General features: G+C 37.3%; 1 protein-coding gene across 3 annotated transcripts in view; it reads left to right on the top strand.

The window, feature by feature from the left end:
- Nucleotides 1-13,109, top strand: part of DSP (desmoplakin) — a 48,596-nt gene extending 35,487 nt beyond the window's left edge. The window contains exons 18-24 of one of the 3 annotated variants that reach the window (XM_058178995.1): nt 1,249-1,442; nt 2,215-2,377; nt 2,724-2,807; nt 3,925-4,032; nt 4,296-4,394; nt 4,983-5,480; nt 9,301-13,109. In XM_058178995.1, coding sequence (XP_058034978.1) covers nt 1,249-1,442; nt 2,215-2,377; nt 2,724-2,807; nt 3,925-4,032; nt 4,296-4,394; nt 4,983-5,480; nt 9,301-12,492 — 4,338 coding nt within the window. In that variant the 3' untranslated portion in view covers nt 12,493-13,109. Of the gene's footprint in view, nt 1-1,248; nt 1,443-2,214; nt 2,378-2,723; nt 2,808-3,924; nt 4,033-4,295; nt 4,395-4,982; nt 7,278-9,300 lie in introns of all 3 variants that reach the window. The other 2 variants (XM_058178994.1, XM_058178993.1) reach the window with 2 other exon arrangements.
- Nucleotides 13,110-13,320: the final 211 nt, after the last annotated feature.

Raw genomic sequence — 13,320 nt, 5'->3', positions numbered from 1 at the left:
AAGAGGTTTTAAAAGCCTCTTAAAAATTCTTTTAAAAGGCTCCTCTGATGATCCCAGCTGAGTTGCCTAATCGTCAGAAGCTTTTCTTTTCTTTTAAAAGAAAAAAAAGCCTCTGATGATCAGGCAACTCAGCTAGGCTCGTCAGAGGAGTCTTTTAAAAGAATTTTTTCTACAACCTCTTTGGCCGAAGAGGTTTTAAAAGCCTCTGATGATCCCAGCTGAGCCACGCAATCATCAGAGGCTTTTTTTAACTTTTAAAAGCATTTTTTCAGCTGAAGAAAAAAATGCTTTTAAAAGTAAAAAAAAAAAGCTTCTGATGATCGCGTGGCTCAGCTGGGCATGGAGGGGGGGCAGGAATTTTTGCTACTGGTTCTCCGAACCAACCACCACCATCACTACTGGATCGAGCGATCCGGTCCGAACTGGGAGCATTTCACCCCTGAGTATAGCCAAAATAACCACTAACTTGTCAATGGGAGAAAACTATTACTGCCACTTATATAACTTTATGGTACTTTATATCCTATATACTTTATAACTTTACATATTAAGTATACTTAGTACAATATAAGAAAGCTTACATTAAAAGAAAAAAAAAGAGCAAAAGTTGGGGAAACCAGTGTCCGCTTTCAGAGTTGCTTGTGAATTGAAGAATTAATAGGGTAATACTAATTGTTCATTTCACAAATAAGTGAAAATTGGACATTGGTTTTCCCAACTTTTGTTATTTTTTTTCCTTTGCATCATTATCTCAATACTATAGCCATTTTCCTTGAGAAACTGTGAGCACAATTCAATCTGCTTAAATTGGAGTTCTGTGGAATTCTGGTTTATCACTGATGTGAGCACAGCTAATTATGACTTAACTGTTCAAAGTTGCCTTCACCTAATGAATGACCCCAATTAATTGTTTGTTCAGTACAATAGTTAAACAAACCATAGCTTTATATGATACGTTGACTTCATCAAAAAGTCAAATGTTATTATCTATATTATTATCTATATCATGATTAGACAGTGTAATAAAAATACAGTCTATTTTCCATGGGTAAGATTTAGTCTATATCTTTATAGTGCCACCTCCAGATTATCAAATGCAGAAGCCTAATCAGATGCAAGATATGCTGCTGCTAGTTTTTAAGTTGGTCAGGATTTTTTAAAAAAAATATTGGTTGATATTTAGAGCGTAGATGCTTAAATAATTAATTTTTCTTTCTTTCTTTCTTTTTTTTGCCTGTATTTTTGCAGAAAATGAAAGCAGACCTTAGTATGAAGAAGTCGTTGCTTGGTACTTTGGAAGCCGAGCTGCAGAAAGCTCTCCAGGTTCACTCCCAGTCTTCTCAAACATACCCTCACTATGACTTAGATCTTGGAAAATTTGCTGATAGAGTCAGCCAACTAAGAGACCGTTGGCAAAGGCTGGAAAAACAGCTGGATGACAGGTTTGTTTCTTTGAAGCAGTGTGTTTGGTTTTCTCATAAGGGCATCATTGCTTTGCAGTAAATTTTACATTCGCTGTAAATACAACATTGCAAGTTCTAGTGAAAGAACTTTCTTTTTAATTAGATTGTGCTATTTCTTACAAACAGGTTTTCTGGAAAAGTGATTTTTAGGCTACTTTAGATATAAACCTCCAGCTTAAATTTGATCCTGTGGTATTTGTATATAATCTTTTCTGGCTGATAGAGGTAGAAATAACGATTGTCATCATGGTAGCTGAATATGCACTTCCATGTCAGCTAGTCGTGTTTTACAAATGAAAGTTGCATTTGTGGAGCTGTGTTAAACTTAAAAATAGTGTTGCATATATTGTTGCAAGCGTCATTACATACTTTTTTTGGTAAATATATTGCTATATAATTGCATTCTTTGCAATTGTGGCTTAGCTGAGATTAATGGGCATTACAAGATAAGCAAAGGCTGTGAATTTAGAGTGTCACAAAAAGTGATTTAGAATTGGATATTCTAATTCTTAGAGAAGGGACTATGGTTCAATGGTAGGAAATATTTTGTTTTTATTGTGTTTTATGTATATGCCCATAGAGATAATCACTGGCATCCTCAATGCAAATGTGGTTCTTGGATAGCAGAACTGTTAGAAACTATTAGAAGGGACCTTTGCTTCACTTCTTGCATTGATACAGTCATAAAAATCAGCATCAATCAGGTTCAATGGATCAATGTATATTTGTTGCTTCCCCCCCCGCCCCCCAGATCGTGGGATTTAGAAAAACAAGTGAAGCAGCTGAGGGTCTATCGGGATCTTTACCAGGCTTTCAATAAATGGATCTGTGATGCCAGGCGCCGACAGGACACCATTGAAGCCATGAAATTGGGAGATGTTGGCACTGTCATGAGATACCTGCAGGAGCAAAAGGTATTGTTTTGCCTTAAATACACCAAACTGATCTTCAGAACTATCATGAAATGAGTTTGTAATTCATTCTAATGTGTATTGGTATGTTAGTAAGAGCTCATAATATCTTAAAATCAGACTTCAATCCAATTTGCCAAATATGCAATATGCCAAAATTGTCTCTTATCCTGGGCTTCTTTAGTTATTGGACTATACGTCTGGGGGCAACCAGTTACAATAAACTATTCTAAACATTCTCACTATCACTGTATCTTTGAGGATCCAGTTATATAAGTGGATAGATGCTTGCCTACTCTTTAGAATTCTAAGAATTTGATTAAAATTCATTCATTTCTCTTCTTGGCAGAACTTACACAGTGAAATTACAAGCAAGCGCGACAGAGTAGAAGAAGTGGTCAAGAATGCAGAAGTGTGCTCACTTGCAATCAAGGTAAAGATATTTAAACTGTTTTCTCAGAATATGTTTTCACAACAAGGGTTTAAGCGCTGTTAGTACACATTGTAAAATCAATAAATCAGAGCGAGGGCTAAGACTTCTCTTTGACCTCCTTTCTCCGCCTCTGCTCCAAATCTGCTTCAGTGTTAGTAGAATGACTTTCTCCTCCCACTACTACTACTATCAGATCTTATTTCATCAGCAGACAGACATCATTATCTCCATCTTTAATCTGATAATAACTACTTACTAGAAATAAAACTAAGTGCAATTTCAATGCACTTATCAATTTCATTTATCTAAATAAATGGTTGAGCTTACCAGTTATTTTATGCTATTGTATGCTTCTACTTTGGCTTGTTTCAGTTTAAACATGGTAAAACAGTTTTAAACAATAGTTGATATACATACCATGATTCATGAATGGTCATGCATGATTTGTTTGGGATTTCTTCATTTATTTATACTTTGCTTTTGTGTTTTCTCTAAGTCTTTAACCAACTTATGTAGGATCAGTGCATGAGCAGTAAAACAAAAATCTCATAAAAAGAAAAGAAAAAAAAATAGGAAGGAAACACAATTACTTTACTTATCTTCAAGACTAACTGTGTTGACTTGTTTGAAAACAATGGTTGAGACAAAACATGGTTTAGCACAATAGGATTGACTCAGCTACACTCAGCTTAAATAAGTCTCCATGTAGCTGAGTAAGATAGCAGTCAAATCAAATGAGTCCTGTCTGCTTCATGCTTTTCTGGTATATTTTAGAACAGGTAATGGGAGAGTGAAAACTTCCTCTTTAATTCCTTTTGACATGATTGTAAGATCAAACTATTTCAGAAACATTTTCATAAAACAGTTTGACTGTTTAAACACATACAATATAAAAGAATGACGTGTGTCTGTCCAACTATTTCTACTTGGGTATCGCCATATATTGTTGATTTAAAGAGCAATACTTATTTTGGTTAATTTCTTCCAGCTTCACCCCTTCTACTTCACTGTATTCATTTTTCCACAAGCTTTGAAATATATTGCTTTTAAAAAAAAATAATACTGAAATTCACAGTAGGAACTATTGTACACCAATACAAATGCTTTGCGCTTACAGGATTATGAACTCCAGGCTGCAGCTTATAGTTCAGGACTAGAAACTTTGCTGAACATTCCTGTCAAGAGGAGCATGGTCCAGTCTCCTTCAGGCCTTATTCTACAAGAGGTACATGTCCCCCATTTCAAGTTATTTGCAATTTCAGCAATGTGATGGGAGTTGTGGGAGGCACCAGTTTTGGAGATCATATATAGTACAAGACCATTACTTTTCCATATTAATTGTCCCTAATTTAGGACAATTATTATTCAAGTTTAAGATTAGGCAATTTTGTTTTATGAGAATCAAATATCTGTTCAAATAAACTAAACAATATTTGAGATAGGATGTCAATATACTGTACTTTTCTCTCTTCTTTCATTCTTATTCAGGCTGGAGAGATTCAATCCCGATACATTGAGCTTCTTACAAGATCAGGAGATTATTACAAGTTCTTGAGTGAAATGTTAAAAAGCTTGGAAGATATAAAGGTAATTTCTCTTTGGTCATAGACCTTTTGTAAATTTTACAGTATCTCAAAATATTAAATGCTTCAAAGTAAACTTTAGATTAGAAGTAATGCCTTGCTGTAATGATAAAAAAATTTCCTAGCACTTTTAAGAATGTTACTTTGTTGATTTTTGTTGCTGTTATAGTTAATATTGCATATTCAGGTTGGAGATATAATCTAGTCAAATGGTAAAATTATGTGATAAAGATTTTTGTGTGCAAGACCCACTTTCCGTGACCTGCCAGTGTACACATGTGGTGTAACCACAATATTGTGTGAATTGTATCCCATTGTATCTATAGATACCAGTTTGTGGGAAAATAAAACTAGTTCATCTACAGATTTTGTGTGTGTAAATGCAGCTTTCATAAAACAAGGCTCAACTTGTAAACAATAAAAGGCTAGCATGCTAAGAAAAAAATACAGAGGAACTTCCCCTAAATAATTTTATATTATATCTACTGTATTAATGATAATAATACATGTGCAACTTTTTGCTTCCTCTTTTGCAACATTGTGCATTGTTTTGCATGAGGTTGATCAAATTGTCCGTCTCTTGATTCTGCAGATGAAAAGCACCAGAATAGAACTACTGGAAGAAGAACTGAGATTGGCCAAAGATGCCAATTCTGATAGCAACAATAAGCACAAGTTCCTGGAACAAAACCTGCAGAAGTATCAGGTGGAATGTTCTCAACTGAAAGCTAAATTCATAAGTTTGGAAGAAACGAAGAGACAAGTTGAGATGGATGGCAGTACAGCCAAGCAAAACCTAGACAAATGCTATGCGCAAATAAAAGATCTGAATGAAAGGATAACAAGGTTGACTTATGAGATTGAAGATGAGAAGAGAAAAAGGAAGCTGTTGGAAGACAGATATGACCAGCTGAAGTCAGATTTTGAACAGTTGCAGAAGGCAAGGCAAAATGAAAAAGAAACCCTTGGTTGGCAAAAGATAGAATCAGAGAAAATCATCAAAGAGAAGGAGTATGAGATAGAAAGGTTAAGGGTTCTTCTCCAGGACGAGGGGACACGGAAGAGGGAATGTGAGAATGAGCTGGCTAAGGTAAGAAACCAGTTTAATGAGGAGATGAGTAATATAAAGAACAAATATGAAACAGAGATTAATATTAAGAAGACCACCATTCATCAGATAGCTGCCCAGAAAGAAGATGATGCTAAGAACCTCCGCACTCAGATCGATCGATTGCAGAGAGAGAATAGAGACCTGAAGGATGAGATCGTCAGGCTCAACGAGACCATATTGGACACAACAGAGCAGCGAAGAAGGGAAGAAGAAAATGTCCTTCAGCAGAAGGCTTGTGTCTCAGAGGTGATACAGCAGAAACAACAGATAGAGTTGGAATTGAAACAGATCATCCAGTTGCGAAATGACGACAATACAAGATACAAGCAGGCCCTTGAAGATGCAACTTCGACCATCCATGAAAAAGTCAAAGAGCTTGAAAGGTTAAAGATTCAACTGCAAGAAGAGGCTAAAAGCCGATGGGAACTTGAAAATGAGTTGGCTAAGGTAAGGAACAGTTATGATGAGGAAATTATTAGTTTAAAGAACAAGTATGAAACTGAGATTAATATCACAAAGACCACAATAAATCAGGTGACTGTGAAAAAAGAAGAGGAAGCCAGTAATTACAGAGCCCAGCTGGACAATGCTGTAAGAGAAAATAGGAGCTTGTGTGAGGAAATTAGGAGACTGAAGAACACACTAAGTCAGACAACAGACAATCTTAGAAAAGTAGAAGAAAATGCTCACCAGCAAAAAGCAATTGGCTCAGAGATCTCACAAAAGAAACAACATCTTGAAAAAGAGTTAAAACAGACTGTTCAGAAGTTCACGGAGGAGATTGCACATTACAAACAGTCCCTCGATGAAGCAGGAAGAACACTGAAAGAGAAAAATAAAGAGATTGAAAAAAACAGAAAATTGCTAGATGCAGAAATATGCCAAAGGAAATCCATGGAGGAAGAAAATATTCGCTTGCAAAGGATCCAGTATGACCTGGAGAAAGCTAACATCAATGCAACAGAAACCATTAGCAGATTAAAAGTTCAAGAGCAGGAATTGGGACGTCTAAAAAGTGAATATGAAAGGCTTGCACAAGACAAGAAAGGGAAAGATCAAGAGAGCACAAGACTCCAGAGCACCATAAAAGAAATGCAGCATCAAAAACACATGCTGGAGGAGGAACTTAATAGGCAGTCTAGAATTGCGGCTGAGGAAACTTCCAAAAGGAAAAATGCAGAAGAAGAATTAGAAGCTATGAGGAGAACTTTGAGAGAGCAGGCTGTTAAAATCACTAATCTCACTCAGCAGATAGAAGAGATCTCGATTGTAAAGAAACGGAGTGAAGATGACTTGAGGCACCAAAGGGAGGTGCTAGATAACCAGATGAGAGATAAACAGCGGTACATGGAGGAGATAAGGAAATACACTTCTGAGATTGAAGCCTTGCGGCGCCAGTTGGTTCAAGAGCAGGAGAATTTAAAACAGGCCCATATTCGCAATGAGCACTTGCAGAAGGCTATTGAAGATAAGAGCAAAAGCCTCAATGAGTGCAAGATAGAAATTGAAAGACTTCAGTGCCTTACTGAGAATCTAACAAAAGAACACTTGATGCTAGAGGAAGAGTTGCGAAATGTAAGGTTGGAGTATGATGATCTAAGAAGGGGCAGAAGTGAAGTTAATGAGGAAAAAAATGCCACAATTCTTGACCTAAAGAATCAACTACAAACAAGCAACAAGCATGCCCTGGAACTTCAGGGTGTGATAAATGGTTTACAGAAAGAAAGGGAAAATTTGAGACAGGAAATTGAAAAATTCCAAAAGCAGGCTGTGGAGGTATTCACTAATATTTGATCACACCTTTATTCACCTTCAGATTCTATAATTTAACACCCAATGCATTTTCAATCAGTGAATACTAAATGTGTGCGCATCTTAATTTTGACCAGTCTCTCCTCCCCCTGCTCTTTTAATTTGATTTAGGATCAGATTAAGGTCCTTCTGGGAATAAGTTCAAATGAGGTATAAAACATAATTAAATGGCAGCGAATTCCTCAATTTAAAGGAATTTCTTCCTTTCCCTATTTTGATATTCTGAAGGAAAGATGGAGCATCTGCCATACTTCAGTTAATCCATTTGGTCCTATTTCCCAGACTATTGACTTTGTAGACTCTAACTTTATACTGATTTTTTTGTAGTTCTGTTTTTTTAAAACAAAACAAAAACCTTTGGACTTTGATATAAAATATCCTAAAGATTCCTCTGTTGAACATACTATGCATTTAAAAGTTGTTGCAACAGACTGTATCTGTAGTTCATTTGCTTTCCATTTCATCCCCCAAATGCATATCTCCATAAATTCTTCAATCTTACTTTCTCTGAGCTGCTTGGTATGATGAGATGCACAATATATAACTCATGCAGTTACATATTGACGTGTCACCTGAACTGCTTTGCTTTCCTGTTCTTTACAAGAGCATTTGTGTGTCTATGGTCATGTAATCATACATAAAATATATGCACATGCACACACATCACATGCTCATAATGTTAAGAACTATAACATTGCTTATTATTTCTCTTATCTGTTGTCCTGTTAATGTATATATGCCTTTGTTTAAAAACATATATACATGTTTATGAACGTTAATGTATATTCATATTATGTATAGCTTACTATACATATTGTCCATTTTAAATAGGCAGGGTAGAATCCAGCATAGACATATATAGCTAAATGTGCCTCATGTTGCATTGTGGCCTATTAGCCTTTTCTAATTAGGTCTTAATTTTTAAATCAGATCACACATTCCCCAATTACTTTTTTCCACTATCTTTCTTTCGTTTCTGAAACATTGATGCAACATTGATGATCCTCCATGTATCGCTAAAGTGCAAGTTTCATTTGTTGGAAGAAATTTTAGAAAGAATGGAAAAAGCTCGTAAATAATAATTGAACGATGATATATTTAAGTAACAAAGTAATGGAGGGAATCCAAATGCATACAACGTGTATGCATTATATACATTCTTGCAGTCACTCATTTATATAAATGTAGGTAAATGAAGATTTCACTAAATATATTCTGTGAGTAAACTTACAGAATAAATAAACTTACTAAACACACCTGAGTCATATTCATAAAATACCTTTCCCTGAAATTGATAGGAATATTCTTATATTAACAGTTCTGTATTAAGAAAATTCAGTTGACTATTCTTTTGAAATATTTTATTAAAATGCATTGTTCAAGAATTTTCTTATCTCTTTCAACGAATCTAATTTTATCAAAGGGGAAAAAAAGTAACCCAGTCACTGCTAAAGCACTAAATCAAGACATTGCAATTTATATTTTACATTGTAAGAGGTTAAAAAGGAAGCACTAAATGCCAGGAGAATGTTCTGTATTTCAAATTAAAACTTTTCATTCTTAAAATGACAATTCTCTCCTAAAGTTGTTTATTCAGAACAATACTACTGATTGCACTAAGGCTTTTTAAAATAAAGTAATAGTAAGAAAGTTCAGCTGCTGTTACTGTTAGTAAGTCTCATTAACTTAAGGATGCAAACTTCTGCACAAGCTTGTACAGAAATGAGATTTAATATTCTTATTTATAATAGGACTGTACCCAGTCCATTTTATTTGGAAAAAAATGAAACATTTCTATCAGTAAGTCAATCCATAGTAAAATTGGACACAAAACTGTGCAAAATATACAGTGTTACATTACTCAGGACTGCACCAATCCACTACTCTTAAGGTGGTATATATACTCTATAGTAGAGAATAAATAATAAATACTGGATGTTAGCACAACCATTAATTTTGTTCCTATTTCTTTCTTTTTTTTTTTAAGACATCCCACAGGATTCAAGAATCCAAAAGCCAGTGCAATCATATCATGCAAGAACGAGAAACCCTGCTTGTGAAAATAAAAACCCTGGAACAAGACAAAGCGAGATTGCTTAGATTAGAGGAAGATCTGAATCGTACCAAAGGCATGTTGGAATCAGAATCTCGCTTGAAAGCACGGCTGGAAAATGAGAAGCAGCAGATATTGAATGACTTAAATCAGTGGAAAAGCCAATTTTCCCGGAAGGAAGAGATAATCAGGATAACCGAATGTGAACGAGACAAAAGTGAGAGGGAGAAAAGTTCCTTGTTGATAGAAATTGAAAGGCTGCAGGCAGAGATCAAAAGGATTGAAGAAAGGTATCGATGCCGTTTAGAAGAGACAAGCAGGAAGAGCCAGGCAGAAATGGAGAGGGAGCGGGAGCGATTGGAGAAGGAAATTGAAAAATTAAAAAAGCGTCCATATGGGGCGCACAGAGGCACCCAGACAGAAGAACACTTGATGATTGATCCTTCTAAATTGCTTTTCAATGGTCTGCGGAAAAAAATCACAGCAGTTCAGCTGTATGAGTGTCAGCTGATAGATAAATGCACCCTGGATAAGTTGTTGAGAGGACAGAAGTCAGTGGAGGAAGTTGCTGCTGAACTGGAACCATATCTTAGAGGAGCTGGGGCTATAGCGGGGGCTTCACTCAACACCAAAGAGAAGTATTCTCTGGTGGAGGCCAAACGTAAACAGCTTCTTACTCCAGAGAACACAATCCTGCTTTTGGAGGCCCAGGCAGCCACTGGAGGGGTAATTGATCCCCATCGGAATGAATTATTGACTGTGGACAATGCTGTTGCTAGAGACCTGGTTGATTTTGATGACAGAGAACAAATCTACATGGCTGAAAAGGCTATCACTGGGTTTAAAGATCCCTTCTCGGGAAAAACAATGTCTGTTGCAGAAGCCATCAAGAAAAATTTGGTTGACAGAGAGACTGGGATGCGTCTGCTTGAAGCCCAGTTAGCTTCAGGAGGAATTGTTGATCCTATCAATAGTATCTTCTTGCCAAAGGATATTGCTTTATCCCGTGGGCTGATTGATCGAGATTTGTATAGAGCTTTGAATAATCCATCAAAGCCCTTAATTGATCCTCTTAGTAAGAATGCTATAAGTTACATGAAGCTCAGAGAAAGATGTAGAATTGAACCACACACAGGTTTACTTCTCCTTCCTGTGCAAAAGAGAAGCATGTCCTTCCAAGGAATCAGAAAGCTTATCACCGTTTCGGAATTGGTTGATTCTGGCATAATTCGGGAGTCAACAGCAAATGAACTGGAAACTGGAGCAATCACTGTTGAAGAAGTCACCGATCGAATCAAAGATTTCCTGCAGGGTTCCAGTTGCATAGCTGGTATTTATAATGAGGCTACTGGAGAAAAGCTTGGTGTTTATCAGGCCATGAAAATAGGCTTGGTGAGACCAGGGACAGCTCTTGAGCTTTTGGAAGCTCAGGCAGCTACTGGATTCATTGTGGACCCCGTAAATAATTTAAGGCTTCCTGTGGAAGAAGCTTACAAGAGAGGCCTTGTTGGAATAGAATTTAAAGAAAAACTTCTGTCTGCCGAAAGAGCAGTCACTGGGTACAGAGATCCAGAAACAGGAAATATCATCTCCTTGTTCCAAGCGATGAACAAGGAACTTATTGAGAAAGGCCACGGTGTTCGTTTGCTGGAAGCCCAGATTGCTACCGGTGGAATCATTGATCCTAAGGAAAGCCATCGTTTGCCAGTGCACACAGCGTATCAACGAGGCTACTTTAATGAAGAATTGAATGGTATTCTGTCTGATCCAAGTGATGATACCAAAGGCTTTTTTGATCCTAACACAGAAGAAAATCTGACCTACTTGCAATTGAAGGGAAGATGTAAAATAGATGAATTAACTGGGCTCTGTCTATTACCCCTGAGAGAGAAGAAGAAGGTGGTGCAGACTTCACAGAAAAATACACTTCGGAAACGTAGGGTTGTCATTGTAGATCCTGACACAAACAAAGAAATGTCAGTCCAGGAGGCCTATAATAAAGGCCTCATAGATTATAGCACTTATATGGAGCTTTCAGACCAAGAATGTGAATGGGAAGAAATTACTACTACTGGATCAGATGGGAGCACAAGAGTTGTGCTCGTAGATAGGAAAACAGGCCACCAATATGACATTGAAGATGCCATTGATAAAGGTCTTGTGGATAGAAAATTTTTTGATCAGTACCGGTCTGGATCTTTAAGCCTCACACAGTTTGCAGACATGATTGCTAATAGAAATGGAGGTGACGAAGTCTTCAGACATGAATCCGTTATTCGGTCTCCTACTATACTGAGCGTCAAGAGTTCTTCCATTTTGCTAAAAAGCAGTTCTGGCTCCTTTTCTGATTCTCCAGAAGAAGCCACTCCCATTGCAGCCATATTTGACACGGAAAATTTGGAAAAGATCTCAATTCCAGAAGCTGTACAACGGGGGATTGTTGATACCATCACTGCCCAACGTTTGCTCGAAGCCCAGGCTTGTACAGGAGGTATCATATGCCCTACCACGGGCCAGCGTCTTACCCTCCAGGATGCAGTTGCCCAGGGCATCATTGACCATGAGATGGCTACACGTCTGAAGCCAGCTCAGAAAGCCTTCCTTGGCTTTGAAGGTATTAAGGGGAGAAAGAGAATGTCGGCAGCAGAGGCAGTGAAGGAGAAATGGTTGCCCTATGAGGCTGGCCAACGCTTCCTTGAATTCCAGTTCATCACAGGAGGCCTTGTTGACCCTGAAGTACATGGGAGAATAAGTACAGAAGAAGCTATTAGGAAAGGATTGATTGATGGCCGGACTTCCCAAAGGTTGCAAGACATAGGCAACTATGCAAAGATTTTGACCTGCCCCAAAACAAAGCTGAAGATCTCCTACAGAGAGGCAATGAATCGCTCGATGGTAGAAGACCAAACTGGGCTCAGATTACTTGAAGCATCTTCTGTTTCATCCAAAGGCATATCCAGCCCGTATAATGTCTCTTCAGCACCAGGGTCGCGTTCAGGGTCGCGCTCAGGATCTCGCTCAGGATCACGCAGTGGGTCAAGGAGAGGAAGTTTTGATGCCGGCACAAGTTCTTCATATTCTTATTCCTACACAGCTGTCAGCAACAGCAGCAGTTTTGGGCGCTAGAAATTCATCGGTGTGTCTAACTTTTGTTCTATATGTCTGCTTGTTTAAACAAAAAAAACACAAAAAAGATCAAACTTACATACACACATGGGCTAGTGGTAATACTGGTAAGGTAGTTGCTTGGGTGAAATAGCTAAGCTACAGCATAGAAATGTAAACCCAAATACAAGCTGCAAAAATGCTTTCTGGAAGGAGGGGGTGCTATATTTTTCCTTTTAAAAAAAATTGTCTAATTTGGCTCATGAGTGGTTTGTAAACTGTAAGAAAGCAACACCTGCCTCGGAAAAAAGATGTTGCATTTTGTCTCTTTATTGTTGTTTTATTACTTGTGCATCCCTGCAGAATATTAACCTAGCATCCATGTTTTTGTATCATTTGTCAGGTTTTTTTAAAGCCACTTCTCCTTTTGTGCAGTATATGTTTCACTGCATAATGATAATAGCCTCCAACTGATGTTATACTCCATTAGATTGAGCAACTTTCTCAGTCATTTCAGGCTTATTTGGAGTCAACAATGCTTTTCTGTTTCTGTGGCTTGTTTTCCATGTAACACCATAGATGCCTGACTACATGAACTTAATTATTCTTGCAATAAAAGTGTAACCATTTTTAACTCATTTGTATCAACATGTTTACTTTTGGTATGGGTCATCTTCCTGGACTACTTGGCTATGCTGCATAGTAAATATTTTGTATTGGAGATTTCTTTGGTCCTGGACTGAAAACTTGTGACTAGGTTTAATAGAGACCCAAATATATTTGTTTGGGGGAATAGTTATTCATCTCTATCTTCTGCTTCACTGAGTACAGAAACCTGCCAGCCTTGGC

The sequence above is a fragment of the Ahaetulla prasina genome, chromosome 3 (genome assembly GCF_028640845.1).
Source record: "Ahaetulla prasina isolate Xishuangbanna chromosome 3, ASM2864084v1, whole genome shotgun sequence".
Taxonomy (NCBI): Eukaryota; Metazoa; Chordata; class Lepidosauria; order Squamata; family Colubridae; genus Ahaetulla; species Ahaetulla prasina.
This window is presented reverse-complemented; position numbering and strand designations above follow the sequence as displayed.